Source organism: Centroberyx affinis, unplaced genomic scaffold (assembly GCF_046629955.1).
Source record: "Centroberyx affinis isolate AG114_WGS23_722 - 3 ecotype Tasmania unplaced genomic scaffold, CSIRO-AGI_Caff_v1 ptg005353l_1, whole genome shotgun sequence".
NCBI classification, from domain to species: Eukaryota; Metazoa; Chordata; class Actinopteri; order Beryciformes; family Berycidae; genus Centroberyx; species Centroberyx affinis.
Genome location: NW_027282673.1, coordinates 3 through 23,358, shown reverse-complemented (window position 1 = coordinate 23,358; position 23,356 = coordinate 3). Strand labels below are relative to the sequence as shown.

Below are 23,356 nucleotides of genomic sequence, written 5' to 3'. Positions count from 1 at the left end.
GGAGCAACAGAGAGTCTAATCTGTGTATTCTGGAGGCAGCAATCATGTCCTGTACTGCTGTCTTCATCGCCAGGACAAGGAAACGCACTCACTCACGTACACTATCAGCTGTCTGTAACACAGGGGAACCCAGTCAACCACACACTATACACCAGTACCAAAGATTAGGATTGATACCACTTCTTACTATACCTGCATGTAATATAGGTTGATGTGCTCCAGTGTATTGATCATTAATGGTTCATTTCTGGTGACTTGGGTTCATTTCTACATCAATACCTTTGATTTGATATCCCAAAATGTCACTTATGTCCCACTTATGTTAATTTTTGCCCAAGCCGTCACTTATGTCCCACCGTTCTGGTCCCAAACTCCACTGCCACAGTCTAATAACTCTGCCAGACCTTCCCGTCCCTCCACTCTTCTTACTTCCCTTCCTTTGTGCCAGCTCTGCGTTTCACCTATCAAAATATCACCTTCATCCCTTGGGCCCGAGCCGTCCCGTTTGACTTTTTTTTTTTTGGAATGATTTTATTCATACGAGCAAAAGCTTCAGGACGACATGAAATTGGATGAAGGCTTTACTGTTCGGGGCTCTGCACGCCGCCCGACGACGGACACGGGGGCCGGAGGAAAAAGCAGAGACTTGGGCATTCGTAATGAGCCGCACATAAATAACTTCATTATTCTTTTGTCTGCCGAGCAGAAAGGAGCGGGCAGGCTGGGCAAAGAGCAACCTTTTCCCCTTGCGGAGCACAGTGGAGAGTCCCATTGAGACGGACTGCAGAGGTCACGCCCGCAGAACCATACAGCCCATTCATTCTGGGAAGATAGCATCGGAGTTGCGGAGACGGGATCCAAAGTATAATGCGGCCGGCGGTGCTGCAAAACAGACAGGACGAATGAGGGTGAGTTCCACTGAAGTGTAGCTCTCCCCGGGGGGGGGGGGGGGCCGTATGCTATAAAGTCAATGAGCCAGTAGGTTTTCCTGCAGCGCGATTTCATCATCCTCCACACTGAACACTATAGTTCCAGGCATTGTGTATTCTGGAGGATGGCAAAGAGTGTTGGTGGGAGGTAAATTTGAAGGAAGTAGTTGGAAGTCACTTTTATATTCTTATTTTTCACAGGCATCCGCAATTTTTGAAGGGCAATGGGCAACACTTTCAGCAACAGGCAAGTGTCTTTGTATTTGCCATACTGAAAAACCCCCATTAAATCTTACAAAATTATACTAATGTTTCCTGGGATGAAGTTCCTTTGTGATTGAAAGAACAATGCCGAGGCAACTGTTGCACATCATGAATACCAAAGACATTTGCCCTGTGTATCACTGCCTGTAGCCAGTAGAAGAGGAGGGACAGTAAAAACCCTTGACTCCATTTGGATTGCTTCCCATCCATTGACTGCTCCGGACAGTTTCTGTCAGAGCTGCACCAGATCAGATTTACAGGGATATAAGACCTGAAATAGTATTTGTTTGATCCTGCCTTCAGCATGAGATGGGTGGGATTTGCCTTGCGAGTGCCAGGACGTTTAGGCTATTTACAGTAAATGTCAATTTAGTATTCTTTTCTGTGATTGGCAACTTCGTCGACACTATCTGAATTTTCCTTGATGTGGCAAACCTCACTTATATCGTGCTCCAATTAGATTAAAAATGAACATAATCCTTTAGAAACACTATTTGACCCGGGTCTGCTGAACACCCATATGAGTGTCGGCTTCTTAACTGAACTGCAGAAAGACAAATGGTTGTAGTGCTGAGTCACTTCTCCAGAGTCACGCTCCTCACACTGTTCTCGACTCATTTTCACATCAACATCGTTCATACGAGATGATTCAACTTCGAAGTGCCGCCTCCCGTCGTGACGGAGAGCCGTCCTGGGTGTCGGGGAGACTTCTGGAGGGGTAAACACATAGAAAGCTAATCCTCATCATGTCGCTAAGCTTGAATTAATCATCGGCAGGGTCTCCTCGCAGCTCTCAAGGTGGTGTCAGCCGCGTCACATCAGATAAGGCCGCTTCCCACTGATGTGCTGAGCGGAAAGAGCAGGCCAGCCAGGTTCCATTCTGCTGACTGGCTGGAACCACATGTCAGCCTGAATGCGGCTTGCTAAGGGTCTAATACGGCCCTCATCCAAGAACGTGTTCCCTGTCCCATTGCCTCGGGTAACAGACGACCAACTGCTCAGGTTTGTTTTGCTCCGACTGGAGGAGAATGCGCCGTTTGTGTTCGAGCCAAGCACAACAATCTCCTGTGATCTGTCCTGAATATCCAGTCACATACACATGATCGCTAAGTCATCCACACGGCTCTGTCAGGGAGCCAGCCGGGCTCAGTCCCAGCCATGAATGCGGCGAACAAAAAGCATTGTTTTATCACAAAGGCAACATGGCAGCTGCAGTATTGTGGACTGTGGATAATCTGGCAGCAAGTGTCTTTGTGGATTTGCGCTCGTGAGCATTCCTGCTTTGTGGATGGGTGTGAAGAGCAGGTTGCATAAGAGGATCACCTCAGTAATGGTGTAATTCAGGATTCTCGCTCAACCCAGCCTTTCTAGGTGTATCTTAAGTGTGGGTGGGCATGACTGGCTCCCTTGCTGAGGACCATTACCACAGGAAGACGCTGGCACAAGGGGATTACCCATAGATGGGCGGGAATTAGGGAAGGGATGGAGGGAAAAAAAAAAAAGAGTAAGCCTGAGGGAGAGTCACGGGAGAGGTGGAGAGAGGGAGTGAGTGAGGAGGGAGAGAAAGAGTATGAAAACAGAAAGAAGAAAGCCAAGCCAGACTCTGTGAGAGTTTCCACACCCGCATAAAGAACTACTCATAGCTTCTGAAGAGTGCTTTAAGGCAAGTTCCACACAACTGGACTTTTAAGTTGTCTTTCTGCAAAATTTGTTTCCCAAATCACTATTTGTCTGTTAATTTGACTGTTATGAGTATGAAAAATTATGGAAAATACAATCCTACAATTTCACTTATTTGCATTGCTTGAGATGGGTGGAATTATAAAGACATCTGAACTTAAGTATGGGTGCATGACTTGACAACACATGGTTAAAATATATAAAGCAACAGTAAAAAAGCTTGAGAAATTTCAGGGTATTGTCCATTTTGGCAGAAAGACAAGCTAAAATTCCTCTTTGAGAGCTGGATATGACGGGATTTTTTTTGCTGTATGCTATATTTGAATATTCTGGTGTTTCATAGAAATCTGTCCCCTTTCAAATTATTACATTGATGTCATTGGCATTAAGTGGTCTGCTTAGTGAGGTGGCCGGGAATTCAAAAGGGATTAAATTCATTCATCCTCCACTCCACAGAAATGAATGGATATACATGACCAAGATGCTCCTGCGCGGTGCAGCTGTCGCCAGGCCTCACCAGTGAGCGCGGCGTGAAAACCGCGGGGGGCAGTAACCGTGGGGGGGGGGCCAGTTTGTGGATATAACATTTGACGTGGTCCGACAGATTGTCAGGACACTTGTTGGAGTTTGCGAGCGGACCCTCTCGCCGGCCTCCAGGGGGCAGAGCGGCCCTCGGTGCCCCAGGGCGACTCGGCCCCCGTGCGCCGGGCTTAGCTGCTCGTTACATTAAAACAGGGGCTTCTGTGACAGAGTCAGCATTATGAAAGCTAAGAGGATTAGCTGATGGACATTTCTGGCGTTCCCGGGTCAATTATCAAAATGAAAAGCAGTGACTGGGCAGGGCTGGCATGCTCTGTGGCACAGAAGAGCCACTCTCTCCTCCTCATCTCCACTCTAGCTCTCCCTCTCTCTCTCTCACTCAACGTCTGTCTTTCTGTCACAGGTTACTGAAGTTCACTGGGAAATAAATAAATAAAAGAAAAGGCATCACTGGTGCGTTTCTGACATGAAAGTTTTTTTTTTTTTGTCTGTGTGAGCCACGGATTAAAAAAGAGCATTTAAATTTTAATGTTTCTAAAGTGCAAAACTGTATGTTATGCAACTGTATAAAAACCGGCCTGCATGTCAGCCAGCCATCCGTGCGCAAGCCTAACTCCTCCAACCATGTGCATGATCACCACTCACTCACACACACACACACACTACCATTGCTTGTGTGTATGTGCGTACCCCACTCTGCGATTGCCTAAAAGGCTATCGGTGAGGGAGGAGTCTCCATGACCTAGTATGATGTCACACTCTCAGCATGTGTGGGGCTGGAGAGTTGGGGGTAATGAGGGGGGGGGGGGTTGTTTTGGGTATAGCCATAAAAGTGGCATTCCACAGCTGCCTATGTGGAGGATCCACCCCGGGGATTCACACAACACTGCAAACGTAATCAACCGAGTCAATGTGCCACCACTGCTGCAGCGGACGCATCACTCCGGCAATGACACCCCCCCCCCCCCCCCCCCTCGCCCCCTCCCATCCTGACGCCAGTAACACTCCCTCTTATCGCCCAAGTTCCTGATACACTGGTTACACCTCACCGGGGCGCTGCGGTGGTGATGCCGAATATCCATGTGTCCAGAAAAGATAAGAAAACAAACTGCTGAACCGTTTCATTATTATTATTTTTTTTTACCCTCTCAAAAAAAAAAAAACAGGCAGGAAGGTAAACAGTTTCTGCTGCGAGAGACAGTTACCTGAAATATAAAGTGAAACGTTAATCCTAGCTCACTATTTACAGGGCGGGCTGAATTCCATTCAATCCCGGTTATCACTCCGGGGACAATGTCATCTCAGCCCTGCATTACAGATGGCCCTGCTGCATGGACAGATTTGATATGGGCATTCAGAGGCTGGCAGATACGGCTGAAAATGTCTCCATCTGGTGTTATTGCACTAACTAGTTGACCTAGTAGGCAGTATAGCTTGTGCGGCAATACTACAAACGGCACATGCACAGCATCGCACCTCTTTTCATCCAACCCACGTGAGAGGACACGCGAGACAAACCTTTCACAGCCATGGCATATTTGAAAAAGACCGTTTTAATTACACAACGGGAGGAAAAAAAAACCAAACATCTTTTTGTCCATCCCGTGCATAAGGATGACGTTGGACAGTGTGTGGAGGCGGAGGAGGTGGAGGAGGAGGAGGAGGAGGAGGAGGAGGAGGAGGAGGAGACCCTTAGGGTTGCAGAGTCTGTTCGCACAGAGAGGTCGGTCAGGGGAAAGCATCTGCCTCGCACTTTAGGGAGGTAAACTAACAATACAAAAAAAAACAACAGTTAACTGAAAAAAATTATAAAAAGGAAAAAATGTACAACAACGTTTGAAATGAAACAGCTGGAGCCGCCCGAGGGGCAGAGGTAGCCCGAGTGCGGTACACTCTTCTCCTCTGGGTAAAGTCCTCATAAAGGATTGTCTCTGTGTTTCCATGTCCTGCTGCTGCTGCTGCTGCTGCTGCTGCTGCTATACCACGGCGTACTGCTGATACAGCAGCTCCCGGATCTTATAGTAGTCGTCGCACAGGCAGCCTTCCAGGCCGATGCGCCCGGCCTCCGTCTGCACAGAGAGAGGACAGAAAACGCACAGGTCACAGGGGTCGTCATTAACACTTCGCACAGCACGGCTCCACCCTCGCCGACACACGTACCGCGCCTGTATACCGCACACTGTTGACCTCTATAATGCAGCTGTTCCCCCATTTGTTCCTATAGACGTTCATAGGTGTCTGATGAAGCAAAGCCACTTTCGTTTTCCCACAGTGACACAGCACACACACACACACACACTCACATTCCTTTAACACTCCCAGTTCTCTTTGATTTCATTTTCTACACTGCATCTATTTTAAGTTATTGTCAATTATGCATTTTGTTGTTGTTATACTGGCTTCCTCCTTGTTGACTTTTGTTGTCAAGTTCCTGCTTGTAATTCTTTTTTGTTTGTGTCTTTTGAGGCGAGATGTTTTCATAGGCCATTGGGGTTTTTTATCCTACTTACAGTCTGTATTTTTTTCTCCTTTTGTTTTATCATTTTTATGTGCCAGTAAATGAACTCTAGCTACTCATGCGCCAGCAACCACACTTACTGTTCTGTTATTATTTTGGGGGTTATTTTCAGTTAATCAAAGCAAAACAGAAACTAATTTACTTGAGATATTTTTATCAAATGCTGACCAATTTTCGACTCAAACACTCAAACAATTTTGTTAGGTATACTGTCTCTGACATTGTTGGCACTTACCTATTAATCATAATCCTACTACTAATCATACTAAAAACCTAGACCTATGTACAAACAGGTTGTAAGACTTTAACAACGTCCCATTGGGAGCAATATTCCTAAACTTGAATCACGACAACAGTCTAATTTTGCTTTTGGTTCCTTGCCAACATCTGTTCACACATGTAGAAAGGCACCAGTGACTTTCACACACTTATACAGTCTATGGCTCCCGCCTGTGTTGCTCCAGACTCCAGACTATGCCATTGTATTTCTAATGGCATCAAAATAACTTGCAGAAACACATTGCTTGCTTAAGATGCATAATCCATCATTACAAAAAAGGAGAGAATGAAAGTGTGATATATTGCTTTACAACACCAATATTAGCATGTCCTATGGGGACAGTTTTCAGCGGAGCACTGTTACTTAATTCTGATGGCTGAGAGTCGGCAAAACAGAATTTGAAGAAGCAAATACTCAAGTCATTTGATTTGATGTATTCATTCTCTGCCTCTTTGCTGCAAAACATGAATTACACCTCTCCAGCAAACTGTGAAATACAAGAACACAATGGGAGACACTGGAGTATGGAGCAACACAGACAGGAGATGTGAAAGAATGTATTGTTCTTTTCCACTAGTGTGAACTAACTAATCATACTAGTGTTCGCATTCAAAGTTGCTTTTTTTTTTGGGGGGGGGGGGGGGGGGGGGGGTCTGGCTTGGATACCAAATTTTGAAAGCTTTGTGTCCAAAGTAGTGTGCTACAATGATAAGCTTTTCATACAGGGGCTGTAATTATAGATCGCTCTCATTTCATTGGAACATTTTAGCTGTATCTCAATACTTACAAAATTCTTCACTATGCAACTATCTTTAACACAGAACTAAAAATGATGGAATAAGCGAGTAAGACCAGAAGCTCAATATTTTGATTGCATCATTTTGGTGAAAAAACAAGCCAGGGCCATATGCCTTCTGGACTGGCCACTTCTCAGTGCCTGTGACGAGGGCTGGTGGTGACTGGTGTCGCAGAGAGCTGATGGATAGCAGGCTCACTGTGCCAGGGGGAAGGACACTCACCCTGCGGACGGCCACCATGTTGTTGCATACCAGCACTCCTCCCACAAACTCGGCCTGGATGCCCTCTCTCAGCAGGACCTGCTTGAAGTCAGACAGGCGCGGCTCGTTGATGAACACCGACTGATGGCCTGGAATCTGGAGGGATCATGTGAGAGAGCACGGGTCAGACACAATTTTTCAAAAAGGGCTGTCTGAGTAGGCTGAACCCTTGTGCGCTCATCCATCTCACCGTGCCCCCCTTACTGTAATGTCACATTGTACTGCAAAGTATTGTATTGCCATTGTCCTTGTATTGTTGTTCTCAGTATGTTGCCTTGTTGTCACTGAAAAATGATCATAAAAAAGTACAACAGCTTTCCACACAATGCAGTGGTGAAAGATCAACTCTGACGTCAGGAATTGCCTTTGTCCCCATCGCTCTTTCCCTCCCACTCTGTCAATAAGGCCAAAGGCTATTCTCCCTTACTGTCTATTCTGATTCAGTGTGTTGTCATTCTCGCAACAGCACCACCTCTGGTCGTGAATCCCAAGGTCAGCTATCATGGGATCAACTCTCCTGTCTGCGACTCACCCGGGGCCAGCTCACCTCTCTACTGAAAACAATGAATCTTTCTCAGGATGGGACAAAAAAACAAACACATTTTGGTCCACTGGCTGCAGCAGCTGGTGGGGCCTAAAAGTCGCCTGCTGCCTGTACTATTTCACCAGCCAAAGTAATCTGCATGACAGTGAAGAGTCTTGAAATTAGGTTACCTGCCAAAATGACTGGTTGGAGAAGACAAACTTCCCAGCCGTAGCCAAAATGGCTGGTGGCTGGTGTTAATTTCCCATCGTGATCTCTCTTTCTCTGAGCTGAATTAAAGCGCAGCACCCTCTCCAGCTGTCCTCACAATTCCACACACAATTCAGTCAGGGGTGAGACAATTCACTCTTGTAAGTGACACTACTCATCTTTGTCAATCATTTTCTACAAATCACGTCGGTTCTTTATTGAGCAGTATCTAATTCATAAAAGGATGTAAAAGTGGTGTTCTTGTGAAGCTTTAACTTCAGCAACAAATGCTCACACTTAGCTGTTTGATTTTCACACAACTCCCACAATGCTCTTCTTGTATTCAGAAAGAATTATTCCCCCCTCACCTCCTGTGGGGGCAGCGGCTCCAGGGTGGGGATGACGTCGCTCTCTTCGGACGGCTCCCTCTCGTCCTCTCCGAACAGGTTCTTCATGGCGCGCTGCGCTGCCGCCGCCGTGGCGCTGTGCTCGGCGCTCAGGTCGGGGGCCACGTCCATGGCCAGCTCGCCCTCCTCGGCCTCCTCCTTTACGCCCTCCTCCAGCAGCACGCCCGTGTCCACCTTCACCACCCGCATGTCCAGCACGCCGTCGATCCACGCCAGCTCCGTGTCTTTGGCCTTGCAGAACTGCAGAGAGCTCACCAGGGAGTCTTTCAACCGCACCTGTACCGTGAGATGGATAGATAGCAAATGTTATCAGCCAAAATGATTAATATAGCCCACATTTTAGAAGTATGTCACCTGGCCTGCTTTAGTGCTATTTGGTGTGTATTTGGTGTTCAGTCACTGTGTGAAACAATAAAGAGACAAGGGCAGATTTGGACTTTTAAAGCTTGTTAACTCAGCTCAACTCAACTATACAATGGATCCTTTTCGTCTTGGTCTTCATTTTTTCTTTTTTGTGGCCTCACACCTGCTGTATGTCGCCACATGGTAATAACGTTAAGTTTCCACTAATGCCAGGCTAGTTAACCATCCAGACAGTGAAGAACTGGGAGGAGAAGTTTTCAAAAGTTTAGACGCTACCGCTTTGTGTAGAGCCAGCGTGACAGGCAGCCAATCAGAGCCATTGTTTTGCTTAGATTTGCTCACAGTCAGACAGTGCGCCAGCAGGAAAAGGTTTGAAACCAGGCCAAGTCCAAAGACTTTATATAAATGGAGGCATTCAAACTGTCATCATCTCAAAAAGTTAGCGGCCAGTGTGGGGGGTGACCCTTATTGATTTATGCACCAAGGACAAATTTTACCAGCATTTGACGCTTGGCAGGTGGTAATTTCGAACCCTGCCTTGTAGTGAAGTAGGTCATTAATATCTCATGAGGAAATTCATCATACACACAGCGGAATATATACAACTACAAAACAGGCCATTGAATTCATTCTAATTAAAAAATAAAATAAAATGAACAATGAGCTGGGCTTGGCTGGCTGACCTGGTAGATGTGTGTCTCGCTGGTGGCGTCCACAGTCTCCTGTAGTTTGGGGGTGTAGACCTTGATGTCCTTGGTGAAAGCCTTGCAGGACTCGGCCAGGTCCAGGCTGGCCTCTGGCGGCCCATGAACGATCACCAGCTGCCTGGGCTTCATCTGATTAATGATCTTCTTTATGGAGTCGCCGTCAGAGCGACCCTCGTAGTCTATGTACGTTACCCTGGCCCTGTGGAGGAACGAAGAAAGGATAAAGGCTTTTAATACGGGTGATTTTTCAAACGTCCTACACTAGCCCAGACAAACGATTATTTCAGATATTGCTCGACAGGGTTTAAATTTAACTTTAATTTATCCGGGAGAGGTTTGCCGAGTAGACATATTCTCTTTCAGCAACACTTTGCTTCACATTCAAACTGTTGCAATCATTCACACCTGGGAGCCGACCAGCACGACCACAACACTCTACTGTTGAGTAGCTCCACTGGAGCAGGTGGGGGATGAGAACCTTGCTCATTCCCTATCTCCAACAGATTTTCCCAACAAGTCCGCAGATTGAAACCAACAGAGTTCTAGTCACAAGCATACTTCATACATTATACATCATTCATACATCATACATCATATTCATGGTTATGAATATGATTTATGAATAGCAAATCTCTTAATATCGGTGACAGATTCTCTGAGGCAGCCAGCTGTAGATGATCACTGACCTGATTTCTATGCTTTCTACGCTGGAGGTGCATTTGGTGGGGACCACAGAGAGGTCCTGGTCCATGGGCTCATCGCCGTTGGCCAACCCAGCTTCCAACTTGCTTTTCTCCTCTTCTGTGGCTTGCAGTTCAGGAACCAGAAACTCTTCTGGCCTATGAATACAAAACAATAGTTTATTGAAGTTGAAATTCTCTGTCTGTATCTATCTATCTGTAATCTGATGTTAAATGCATGTATCGATGTTGCAGTACCTGATGATTTCGCCATACTCGTCCCATTTGATCCTTTCCTCGTGTGTGGGGAACATCGGGTAAGACTTCTTGGCCTGTTTGAAGAAGCTGCCCTTGCGGCTGCCCTCGCCCTTCATCATCAGGTCGTGGTGTTTGGTTTTCACCGCGGTCGGCTGGTCCAGGTCGTCGTCCATGTCGCTCTCGTCACTGGAGTCCACATCCACCCTGTGCACAAGTGCACCAAATCAAACATAAATCATGCACACTCTAGCTTCATTTTCTCAAGGGCAAACATCTTCAACAGATTTTCGCTCAGTCGCAGAATATTAATTTAGAGTCAGTGTCAATTAATGCGATCTCATCTAGGCAGTGATATAGTTACAGGTGGGGTTAAGTGGGAGAAACACAGGAGAAAGCACACTAGCAGGAGAAGCACTCATCTCCCACTCACAGATTCCCATCCAAACCGCATATTTTTAGGTTGGCGGTGAACCAAACGCAGACATCTGTTTTGCATTTTTGTTAGTCGTGATGTTAGAAATGCCGACTTTTACATAATTGGCTGTTTCTGCTGTCAACAGACTGTAAAATGGTAAGAATTAATTACCTTGTAATGCTGACAGGCATGAAAAGAGATCTGTAGTATCAATAGTGAGTTAACATATATTGGGACTTACTCCTTTGCTTGTTCAAGTTTTTTGGCCGCTTCTTTCTTCATTTTGTCTTTTTCAAGGTATTCTTCCAACTCCTTGCCTTCGAGCTTCACTCGTTTCCTCACCTGTTATAATGAGAAGAAAGGAAGATGGAAATGGTGTAAATGCTGGAGTGACACATTGTTTCCTCAGTTTAGACCGAATGTGCGAGACAGGAGCTTCCCACGGGGCAAATGCTGCACGGCGAGATAGATCCAAAGCCCACAGTGAACCAAGCATCGTCACCGCTCTCCCCCCCGGTCTCACCTCCAGATCCAGCATCTTCTCCCCGGGGTTGTCGATGAGGTAGCGGGCCAGGGTTCCAGGTGTGGTGCGGTAAGTCAGGATGACAGAGTTTTTGGCATCCTGGCACCACTGGATGAAGAGTTCCCGGGAAAAACCGGACTCCAGGTCTGGCTGGCTGCACAGCACCACCTTGGGGCTGGGCACCCGGGCCAGGTCCGCCAGGCTGTGGCACAGGGACAGGTGGCGGAACTGGAAGGGGTTGTTCCTCTTGTCCTCAAAGCACCTCATGAGCTTGTCACTCATCCACTCTACCTGCAAGGAGCCAGGGGGTTAACAATAATGCTATATTCACCAAGAAATCGAATTGCAATGAACAGTAAATGAGACATCTTTTAAGTAGATATCTTGCACTGTCCCATACACAAACTGTACCAGGACAAATTCCTGTACATTTATTCTAGCTGGCAAATAAACTAATTCCGATTCTCAAATCTGAACTCACACTCGTGGTGAATGAACAAAAAAAGAACTGTACAATCTTTTTTATTGCGATACAAAATCTGTGGTTCAGACCTGGGACTTGGAGAACTCCACCACGTTGTAGCTGACGTTGTTGAGCAGAGCCAGCGAGTAGACTCCCAGCCCAGCGTCCTTTGTCCTCCAGATCTGGTCCAGGAGCTGAGCCAGCTCCAACACCCGCCCGGCCGTATCAACAGCAATAAGAACATTGCCGTCGCCACGGAGGGTCTCCATTACATTGGCTTTGAGTAAAAAATGAAAAAAACAAAAACTGAATCATCACTGACCTATTTCACATAATTTTAACTTTTTAGTAGTTGTACTGAAATGGAGGATTAACAGGGATACAAAATATGGGACTCGCAAGAGGGAAACATTAAAGAGGTACAAATCGTTTTGAGATGCAAGGACCTAAATCATCACACCCTGTCCTGCCATTTTTCACACAATATCAAACAAGACAAGCACTGTCTCAGAGGACTCACTCAGAGGACTGAAATAACTGAAAATACACTGCTACTTTAAATCTGAATTTGCATGTGTGCTCTGTTTTTAGGTAGAATGATTTCTTTTAGGTGCAGATGCTATTCTAAACTGTTATGGATACATACACTAGGATCTTTAAATCCTTTAGGCTTAAATGAGGTTTTCAATATGAGAGCTTTGTTGTAACAGATTTTTAGGTACTGGATACTTGATAACGGCTTCTGGCCGATGTTTGTACATGCAACTATCCCTATGTGTAAATATGCAAATATGTATGTACTACTTCCTCAAATATATATCTTAAAAAACCCTAACCCATAACACTTAAGGCTGTTTGAGGCAGTTATTATATACATCGGCCCATACATACTGATCGGATATTTTATTACTATGGTGTTACTATAGAATCATGTGAAGATTACTTACTTAGGAGCTGCTCATCCCTTTGTTTGCGGCGGGGCTGTACATATGCAGCATTGAAGGAGTCTGTAATGAGTAGAGATGGACGGCTCACGCTTTCCAACGTACAGCCGTTCAGATGGCTGGAATAGAAAAAAAAAAAGAATAAAACAACAGGACATGAGAGAACAGTTTGGTTGAATTGAAAACATCCAAGCTCCATTTCACATGTGTGTATTTCCTCTCTGCTCACATCTCTCTCTTGTGGTTGAAGTCCACAGCGTAAACAATCTCCTCCTCCCCGTCCTTCACAATTTTCCAAATAGTCCCTCCAATCATGTGACCAGCTGGAAGCGGAGTGATGGAGAGACCATGTCCTTTCCCTATCAGGTAAAAAGAAAGATTTAGTTATGCATATGTGATAGATAATGAGGCTCCTGATCCATGACCATCTGTAATTTACTGACCCTTCAGATTGACAATCTGGGAGTATTTCAATTGCTGGATTTTGTCAAAAGCGCAGTCCACATCGTCAAGAGTGAACAGGGTGAAGTCTTCACTGTTGTTTCGAGACTAAATGGAAAGGAGAAAATAGTTACGGAAACAATGGAAATCCTGCATTCAAGCATATCAAACAGTGACTTTACACGCATGCATAATATTTCCAATAGCCCCTTCTCACCTGATATAGATCATACATGAACATCTGACCCATTTTGTAGACAGGTATTGTGGCATAGATAGTGCAGTTCAGACCCAGTTTCCCAACAGCATACGGCAGGGCTCCCAGATGTATGGGGTCAGGGTGGGAGAGCAGCACAGCATCGACCTGATGAACATACCTGTGGGACAAAGGAACGTCACACAAGAGATCACACACTTGCTTCAATTCACAGAATCAGGGGGGCAAACTTGATGGTTATCAGATGATGGATACTGTAGTTACCGTTTCATAGCGTCAATGATGTCCATGGAGAAGTTCTCATCCCAGCCACAGTCCAGGAGGAAGCGGAATTCATCCACCTGCAGCAGGTAGCAGAGGGCCGACTCCTCCTGCACCCCTGACACGGCTGTCAGCTTGATAATGGACGTCATTCTGCTCAGCCGTCAAGCTGCAGGTACAAACAAGTCTCAGAGTAAAACAGTGCCATATAAATAAACAAGACAACAACACCCATGAGAGCTACCTACAGCTGTATCCTTAAATATGGTTCTAAGTTAGTTAGGTTAGTCTCATTTCACCAGAACCTAAGTAACAATTTGAACACGACAGTCATTCAAGAGTCTAATCTAAAGAAACAAAGGGATGCTATGGCCACAATTCTATAATGTAATGGTAAGATATCTAATAAATTTGATATGCAAAACATCTTGCTGGCTAGCAGAGAAGTTAGTAAAAGAAAAGAAACGCCCGGACAATATTAGATTTAGAGCTTGCTAGCTAGAGCTAGCTCGTTGGATCAATGGCAAATGAATTGGCAACCGCTGTCTAGTTAGCATGCTAGCTACATTTTAGCAGGTGGATTTAAGTGACTTTAGTTGACAAAGACACGTGTAACATACCATTAACTATGAGATAATATAAGTTTACGCCTATTGAAACAGAAACACAATAAGGTGGATACTCTATAATTCCAATATTACGACATTTTGACTAGCGTTTTGTGAGTACACTTTTTACAACCAGACATGTTTGCCGCTGCATCATGTGTGAAAGGTCAGAGGTATGTACCAAGTGTGGCAGGGTGTACATACAAAGCCAGGCATTTTTAGTCAAAGCAGCAAATGCTCCGTTTATTATACTATACTATATTTAATTAATGCTCTTTAACAGAAATATAATTTTGCACCTAATATAATAACGCACCAAATATTGTCACTCAGGTGACAATATTTGTGTTATTATTATTCCAGTGAACACGCCGTGTTTACACAGTTGGTAGAGTCCAATGTCCTCTGCCTGGTGAGTGAGGAGCTGAAGGCCACGGCTTGGTATAAACAAAAGGTAATATTTTATGTATTTCAGCCTCATGTCTTCTTATTGCTTGTGTAATTTTACTATAAGATGTTTACCGCTGCTACCGTACAGTGATATCAATTTTTACTCTAACTGTTCACAAAGAAAACCCTGATTATTGTTGCTAATGCTAATCAGTTAGCTAGTTACAGTGGGTGCTGCTGGCTGCTAGGCTATGTGCTGAGGCTGGCGTTAGCTACATTTTCAATTATTAACATCGTAAGTTACCATAAAAGTATACATGGTAAGAATGGTTACATGCAATTTGCCACATTTTCGGTTTTGCAGTTTCCGCTGTCTTACACCAGTTATATTTTGACATAAGATGTGTCCTGGAGCCGGTGGTGTCACTGAAGTTTGATGGGTGGACGTATTCTTAAATCGCTTAGAATCCTGCAGTAGACTAACATCTTTCGCAGCCATAACTTATTCAAGGAATACCTCTCAATTTCAAATTTAGCCTACACGTTAGCCTAGCCCTAACACAGACACTGAATAAGATGAGTATCAGCACTGGATTATGCAAGTGTGACCTCATACTGATATAGCCTAGTCCTGTTCAATTGACTGTCACAATACAGTTTGTCTGAACTGAACATAAATAAGGTTTTTCATTTTGTATTGCTATAAATTCCGAATATATCCCCTTCACCCTAGAGAACCATCTAAACTAATCAATTTTATTAAATAAACTGCAGCCTACTGTACATCAGTGTGACATGATAGATTCACACACAGAACATCCAGTTAGTTTGCACTTTTTGGTAGATCATATTCAGTTTCTATCAATTGCAATGTCATTGACAGATTTGTTTCCTTGTGCAGAGCAGGAAACATTTTGTCCACCAACCACAACATCTGGTGCAAGGCAAAATTGACTAGCCATTCTTATAAGCCAACTACATTTTATTTTCTTAAGAATAGGACCTTTAAATTATGTTTGGCTACTGGCTGAAGTGGCTGGGAGGGAAACCTAGCAGGCACAGTTCCAGCAACATTAGTGATTTAGACTTCCCACCCTGGCCTTGTGTAGGCAGCTGATTGTATCCCATTGTCAGTAATTAAGCAGCACTGGTTAGCATCAAGTGCTGTGATGACAAAATCTGCACTGCAGAAAAACTGCATTCTCATCATCCAATCTAGCAACATGTTTTTAGATTAAACTTTAATGATCCCTGTGGAGAAATTTGTTGTCAGTTTTCTGTGTGTTTGCATGAATGCTAATGTAAGCAAAACTGTTTTGACCTATGAGAAAATATCTATGCTACAAAATAAATGTTGCAATATGTCTTTTGGTCAACTCTATAGGAACCATGGTCAACTTTGTAGCACTTGCGCGTGAGCATTGGGTGAACATACTGGTGCCCATGGGCTTTGTGATCGGATGGTACCTTGACAAACAACAGGACCAGAAGCTGACAGCTTTCAGAAACAAGAGTGCTTTGTACAGCAGGTGAGGATAAAGGGAAAGTCTACCTACTACACACAGCAAAGTGGGTCCCCATTTAAGTTATAAGTGAATACCAGGGATCAGGTATTTTTTGATATTGTACATCCACTTACCTATGGTATGCACCAATTAGGGAATACAGAGTTGCAGGTGAAAAACTGAGCTATCAATAAATGTATTTTACAATGCATAAGATCATTCCACTTTTATATAACCCAACCAAACATGACTAAACGATACCCATTTCACCAAGTATTAAGCAGCTTATTACAGCCTCTAATGTTGTTTGCCTGCCTCATCGCTCACTATGTTTGAGTCGGAATTTGTGTCATTTCACTTTCAATCCAAAATGTGACTAGAATTTGCTATTTATTTGATCATGATACAGAGTTCATAACTTAATAACATTCTCAATCACTTACCAGGTTGGATATGACAACCTTCCCATAGGAAAAGTTCAAGATTTTATTTTTAAACAAGAATCCATTTCCTGAATTGATTGAAGTGAAAGTCAGCTGACCCCAACCTTGGTCTGGGCGCCATGTTCCGCGGCTTTCTAACCTTCTTTCTTCTCTGTAGGGAACTGAAGCCGGGCGAGGAGATGACCTGGAAGTAGACCAACTAGCCCCTGGAATGCGTGCTGTTCAAGCTTCAACATCTGCCGTGTGAATGACTGCCGGGTGTCCCTCAAATCAGATTATTTAAGAAGAGTCCTTTACCTCTGTTTTTGAGTTGTATCAACCAATAATAAACATGTCCCTTTCTTGTCAAAAGAATCATTTGGTGTCTTTTTTTTTTGCATAACAAATAACCTCAATTCATTTATTTCAAAAAAGTCTGGTTTATTTGTTGCTGAACAGAGAGCAAATTCATAAATGTGTTGTCTGACTATTCCAGCAGCTTATGAAGACTGGCTGAAACCAGAAATGTTTTTGCGTTTTACATCTCACTTCGTATAAAGGCAATTTGAATCCAGTCATGCAGGCAGCCGAACTATGAAACGTGTATAACCGCTACAGAGGCTCTGCGGTGTGGATAATCCCCCTCTCAAAAAGCAGCTCAGCCAAAGCAATCTGGGGGGAAAAAAAGGAAGAGCGATCTATGAGGAACAATTCAACCATTAAATTTACCAACACACAGGATCTGATATGATTATCCCTTGTGCTATTTAGAGCACCTATGCAGAAACACGGCTTGGATGTTAAAGGAAAAAGGGTGAGAGCAGGTTTGTCATTGGGATTAGCAAATGACAAAACAGACTGTGAATATGTAGCATCATAAAAACATACCCTGTCCTCTGTTGCATCGCATGGAAAACTTCCCACTGTGACAAACTTGGGGTACGAATGGATCAGAAACTCGATGGCATCCGTATGCTGAAACAACAACAGGTATTAGGCTGCCAACATCGTTAGGGGCGACGTGCAAAAAACACAGGAGAGATTTACATGGATCTCCTAATCCCTACCTCGGTTTTTATTTCAAAACTCTTGAGCTCCTCTTTGTGGTAAACTCTGGAGTTGTCTGTGGTGTAGTAGAGATTAACCGTCTCCCCGTCGCTGCATAACCTGGCCAGACCGAGAGAAAACTGACACTTCAGACATTTTCTGCTTTCATTTAAGATGGGTCATTAAAGCAGCAAAGAATAGGATACAGATAATACAACAAATAGAACATATTGAAGATGAAAGATGCATCTTTGCCATGCTAATACAGACTTCCTTTTGGCTTGACATGAAAGAAAAATTAGGATCCGGATTCATACCCATGGTATTTTCAGTACATGGTATTTTGTGCTCGAGGGTGTGGTCACAGCTACCATTTATTTTCTTTGGTCCGAACCATAGTGGAAAAGTAGCTTGTTTAGGTTTACAAGCAATTACAAGGGAACCAGGGCTTGTAAACAAAAGCCACATGGACTCACAAGTTGCTCGTTTACTGGACAGAGTTTGGGTAACCTGTCATCCTGCAAGATGAGAGATTTTGGCAGTAGAGGGAGTAAAACCAAATCTGATTCCAGTCCCTGTAACTTAGCGAGCATCTACGCTCTTCGCCATAATTTACCCTCTCGCGCCGCTAGATGCAATAGAGAGCTGTATTACCTGGCACACCCGGCACGAAGCAGTCGGACCCGGGTCTGGCTGTTGACGTGTGCGCCTACATCCAAAACTTTCCCACGATCCCACCTGGCGGGCGCTCCCTGCACACTGCTGTGGAGCTCCTCTGTGGGAGATAGCATGATTAAGTCACATAGACATAAGCACTGACAAGAAAGCATGTGGATATTTTACCACCATTACATGAATTCAGACGTTTTTCAGTTATACTATCATTTTCTACATTGCAGTTTTACATTCTGAACTGAAAGTGAGGTTACTCCAACACTGATCTATGCGTCATTTACCTGGAGTGAGCATGGGAGGCAGGCAGTCGTGGAGGAAGTCCCTGGCCTTCTGATCCACGGCAGCATCCACCGGAGCGTAACTTGTCAGCTTCGTCATCAGGCTCTCCACCCGAGATAGGAACTTCGCCCTGCGTGGGTCGTCCTGCACAACCACAGCTTCTGTCAGTACTGGGTAACGGGTGAGAACACAAGGCGGGTGATGGTTGTTGGAAGAAAAAACAACTTCAGTGGAGTAATTTACCTTGTCAGAGTTCTGTACTCCCATGTATGTCAGGTACTCCAGGGGCAGGCCTTGCCTGAACTCCACATCCTCCTCCATCGCTATTTCCAAAGCTGCTGGAACCACCTGAAAAACACAACAAGAGGCTGTCAGCAGTAGAAATCTGAAACATATTTGGTAAATATAGCTCAACTAGTTATTCATGAAAGGTCCTGGGGTCGAGATAGTTAGGTTAAGGTGTGCAGAACTGTGTTACTGTTTTGTTGGTCTTGTTTTCATTGGTTTATTGCACTATTATGATCCCTTATGTTTACTTAATTTATGTTTTCATAGCCACATTGGAATACTGAACTCCTGCACTCATTACAACTATCTACTACTGACAGTATTTCACAATTGTAGTTATATTACATTTGTAGTTTTACTGCATTAGTGCAAGCCCATCTTGATGGATATCTATAACATATAAAACCCTTAGTTGTTAATTACACATTAAACTATTATGTGTGGTATCAGCCCATGGTCGACAGATGCTGATCATTAACATTTTATTTACTTAATTAATTTAACTCCGCTACAAAACCTTTATTGGTTGAGCCATGCCCTCCTCACAATAGACTAAATGTGTGACTAAATATGTAAATATACATAATGCATTTGTACAGTCTACTGCGTTACTGTATCTCTTGCAGGTGGCATCCAGTATGTCTCTGCACCATGTGTTTCAATAAGTACTTTATGAGCTGTAATTAAAGTGGTAATTTTGTTTCCATCTTTGTTGCTAAGTGTTCATGGCTGTGGTGTTTCTGCACTGCACTTCCCACAGATCACCTGTCAGTCAAACAGTGTGGGCGGGACTGTGACGTCTTTTTTCCTTGGATTTTCTGTTGATGAAGAGTTTCTTTTCTTTGTCTGTTCAGCCATGGTGGCTATCGCTGCTCATGCAACCTACCCAGATCTCTTCTAACTGTCAATTTCTACACACTGAAAATCAAACAGGATGACCTTCAGCAGCAGGTCTCCCCAGCTGTTCTTCTGGTAGGAGGAGACGGTGACGTGCAGGGAGTGCGCGTCCGGGAGGCAGTCGCCCTGGTGGATGAATCCCCGGGGGAAGTAGAGGAGGTCCCCGGCCTCCAGCACCACGTCCAGGATGGGCTTCCCGATCTCCGCCTGGCTGAAGTTCGCTGGAGAGGGAATGCACAACGGCCTATGAGGAAACACAGTTGGCTGCCGTAGAAATATCATTACCACTGTGCATTGCGCTACCTCTCTCTATCTGGTAAAAATCAGGTAAAAATGATTGATCAAATGAACCCCATTCCTCCCCTTTCCACTTTCCAGTTTGTTTCAGCCTACTTGGGTGCCAGATAGATGGGGTTGTCCACAGTGAGTACAACAGACTGAGTGCCAGAAAGTTTATTCAATAACAGTATAGTATTTGAAAGTCAATCCACTATTCTTTTCAATGACTGACCACTTGCCAGACACTGAACTCCCCTGATGCAGTAAACGACACCCATCTGGTGCACCAAGCAGATTTAAAGCAAACAGCAATAATTATTTGCAACCACTCAAACAGATCTGTTATTAGACGAACGGCTTTCACTATTGAGAGCAAACTGTAGGCCAACATAAATTGTTTCTTTACTCACTACTTGAAAGCACAGGCAGGACCTCGTCTTCTGTCCTGAAAAGGTCAGGAAAACACAACATCTTCAGAATGCATTTCTCAGTATCCCTTCCCTTACTAATTATATTAAAACTGGTTGATATTGATGTGTATTAGGAACGGAAGGTCAAAGAAAAACAAAATAGATCAATAAAGATTAAGTATTCATCAAGTGCACCATTCCTGCCTACACTTCAACCCTGTTTCTTGTATGACTGGATTAGCCAATTAAACATAAATTATTCAAAAAAAAAAAAAAGGTATAATCCATTAACCTTACTGTTTCTGTGCCACTCATGTAGCAATAACAAGACAGTGTGAATGCTCCTCCGCTCACCTCGGGCTGTACACTCTCCAGTGTTTCTTCCCCTCCAGCTGAACCACAAACGCCTCGATGTCGTCATAATGTGGAGCGAAGCCTTGCGTTCCAGGCGGCGTCAGATATCTGGGAAACGACAATACACATTTAATAAGAGGACTTTTTTTTTTTTTTTGACATCGTACACCAAAGTTTCCGGTGACGATTCTGTCGCCTCTACTCACACGTTGGCTCCGGCCATACTGCCGAACTGCTCCTGAAGGATGGACAGCACGTTCCACACCGTGGAGCAGAACGCCTGGGGATTCAGCATGCGGAGGGAGCAGCCGCTCTGGGAAGGGGAAGAGAGGATGAGCACTGCGTATGTTTAAGTTTGTCTATCTCAAAATTGCTCTGCAGATGTAGCGATATGACAGATCACACAATAAGTTTAGCTTGCTCTGCAGAAAATATTAAAAACACTCGACTGGTCTCCCTTACTCTTTCTCCGTCTCTGCTTTCCAACTGTCTAAATAAATAATTTAAAAAAATACAAAAAAAAAGGTGATAAATAAAAAATACTGTACTGGGCTCTGGTAGAATTGAATCATGATAGGCTAATATAGGCTAGTGTCTGCATCCAAGTCACACTTCGCATTGGAATGGCCAATATTAAATACATTCCTAATGAGCATGTCTCCTATCTGCTTTTTTTAACAAAGTGCATCCAAGAATAATTTCAGTAAAGATGGAACTTTAATGATGCCAGTGGAGAAATTGGGTCTAAGCTCATGTACTCTACAGGGTCTAATTATTAGGAATGTGATTGGGACGACAAACACACAGGATAACTGCAATGTCCCATTAGAAACGACAATATATATATATATGTTGAGATGAGGTACTGTGTCCTCACCTCATAGAAGTCCCACACGGTGAACGGCAGCGCCCTCCCTGGGGGGTTGTGCGTCTCTCTTTTCCCGTTGGTGTAGCTGGTGACGTCCAGGTTCACTCCGTACTGGACATCGTCCTGAGCATCAGCGACAGAAACATGAGGCTTAGCTGATCGATACGGGACAGCAGACTCAGGCGGGATGCGTGTGTGTAATGCATGGGATTCTCACCTGTCTCAGTATGCGATCAAACTCCGCTGTGGAGAACAGGCCCTTGTAGTAGTCTGGATTCTGCCGTTTGACGAGAATGGGTTTCTTTTCCCATGTATCCCTAAGGAAGGAGGAGTAAACATTAGTCGGTGAATATTCCAATGAAAAGATGCAGGCTTAAACACAGTGAATCATTTTTGTAGATGTAATGGACTGAATCGGTTCTTATTTGTGTTTTCTCATTGATACAAAGCACTCATTCTACGCACTGAGTGAATATTTGTGCTTTGGAGGCTAAAAATGTGACAGTTTTTTTTTTAATTTTCACATTTCTGAGAAGCAAGGAGGCAGTTTGTCTTGCTGCGGTGATCCTTAGGGGGGAAACACTGCCAACACACACACACACACACACACACACACACTTACCTGAAGAAGGTCTTGGCAGGAATGGGGTGGATGAGCCACTGGAACAGTTTGCTCGCTCTCTCCCTGCTGTTGTTGACTCTCGCCAGGCGGGCCAGCAAGGCATCCAGCGCCTCGCCGTCTCCGTTCACACACGCCTCCTCCTGCGTGAATGAAAAAGAGAGAGAGAGAGAGAGAAAAAAACACTCACTCACTCACTCCAAAAAGAAACCCCAGTCTGTAGCTGCCCGTTCGGAGCGGAGGCAAACTACCCACCTCTGTCACTCTCTTCCAGCTCTCCTCCCTCTGTGCAGATTTGGTGAGCTTCTTCCGCATCTTCTTCTTCTTCTCTGCCTTGGTGAAGGCTTTTGTGGGGACCTTAGTGGCTGTGACACCATTCTCCTTTCGATTTCTCTTCTTCTCTGGCACCTGAAAAACAAGCACGAGAACACTGAGACAAAGGCAATGAAGATATATAACTACAGCCCATAAAAAGAGAGTATCCTTGCTTGAAATGCAACTAACTCAAATGCAGCTGTGCAGTCAGGTGAACACAAGTGACTTCAACATGCAGTTTGCACATAAGTAAGTAAGCTAGCATGTCTGTGCTATTTTCATACAACAGCCTCCTCCTACAGCATTAATACACGCTAACCACGGTACCACAGACCCAGAATGTACCACATTCACTATTAAAGTCTACCTGCAGGGACGGCTTCTTGGCTGGAGGAGGCAATTCAGGCGGCAACGTTTGATACAAAGCAAAAGCTGACATGTGTTTTCTCTCCATTTTCCACCGTATACGTCATCACGCCGCGACTGCTGCTGGATGTTCTTCTTGAAGCTGTGACTTCGCTCTCTACCGCCACCTACGGTACGGCTGATTTAAATCTCAGCTACTCACTGTTGAGGCCCTAAACGCATTAACGTGTAAAATGTGTTATCAACATCTGATAAATTGATTTGATAAGGGGAAATTTTTTTTCACAACGCACGGCTACACGCCAAGGCACTTTCTAAATATATTTACGGCCTTTTGTAGACCTGTTAATGTG

At 44.4% G+C, this 23,356-nt stretch overlaps 3 protein-coding genes across 3 annotated transcripts; 1 reads left to right on the top strand and 2 right to left on the bottom strand.

Annotated features, from left to right (window-relative positions):
* Positions 1-4,839: 4,839 nt before the first annotated feature.
* cpsf2 (cleavage and polyadenylation specific factor 2) lies at positions 4,840-14,439 on the bottom strand. Its single transcript, XM_071546612.1, has 15 exons — positions 14,302-14,439; positions 13,685-13,850; positions 13,421-13,580; positions 13,206-13,311; positions 12,992-13,121; positions 12,766-12,881; positions 11,908-12,095; positions 11,356-11,646; positions 11,074-11,174; positions 10,418-10,621; positions 10,166-10,318; positions 9,456-9,678; positions 8,371-8,685; positions 7,231-7,365; positions 4,840-5,482 (listed from the first exon to the last, which is right to left on the bottom strand). The coding sequence occupies exons 2-15, from the start codon at positions 13,831-13,833 to the stop codon at positions 5,390-5,392; spliced, it is 2,364 nt and encodes a 787-aa protein (XP_071402713.1). The 5' UTR covers positions 13,834-13,850; positions 14,302-14,439; the 3' UTR covers positions 4,840-5,389.
* Positions 14,440-14,677: 238 nt separating this feature from the next.
* LOC139667188 (NADH dehydrogenase [ubiquinone] 1 beta subcomplex subunit 1-like) lies at positions 14,678-16,975 on the top strand. Its single transcript, XM_071546614.1, has 3 exons — positions 14,678-14,743; positions 16,064-16,208; positions 16,785-16,975. Exons 2-3 carry the CDS (start codon positions 16,069-16,071, stop codon positions 16,819-16,821), a joined length of 177 nt encoding a protein of 58 aa, XP_071402715.1. The 5' UTR covers positions 14,678-14,743; positions 16,064-16,068; the 3' UTR covers positions 16,822-16,975.
* A 72-nt stretch (positions 16,976-17,047) lies between these two features.
* On the bottom strand, positions 17,048-23,137 carry riox1 (ribosomal oxygenase 1). The gene is made up of 15 exons (XM_071546613.1): positions 23,005-23,137; positions 22,578-22,730; positions 22,326-22,465; positions 21,921-22,020; positions 21,713-21,826; positions 21,042-21,148; positions 20,836-20,943; positions 20,482-20,516; positions 19,835-20,013; positions 18,851-18,955; positions 18,610-18,751; positions 18,308-18,428; positions 17,674-17,773; positions 17,495-17,581; positions 17,048-17,278 (listed from the first exon to the last, which is right to left on the bottom strand). Exons 1-15 carry the CDS (start codon positions 23,089-23,091, stop codon positions 17,219-17,221), a joined length of 1,638 nt encoding a protein of 545 aa, XP_071402714.1. The 5' UTR covers positions 23,092-23,137; the 3' UTR covers positions 17,048-17,218.
* Between the last annotated feature and the right edge of the window lie 219 nt (positions 23,138-23,356).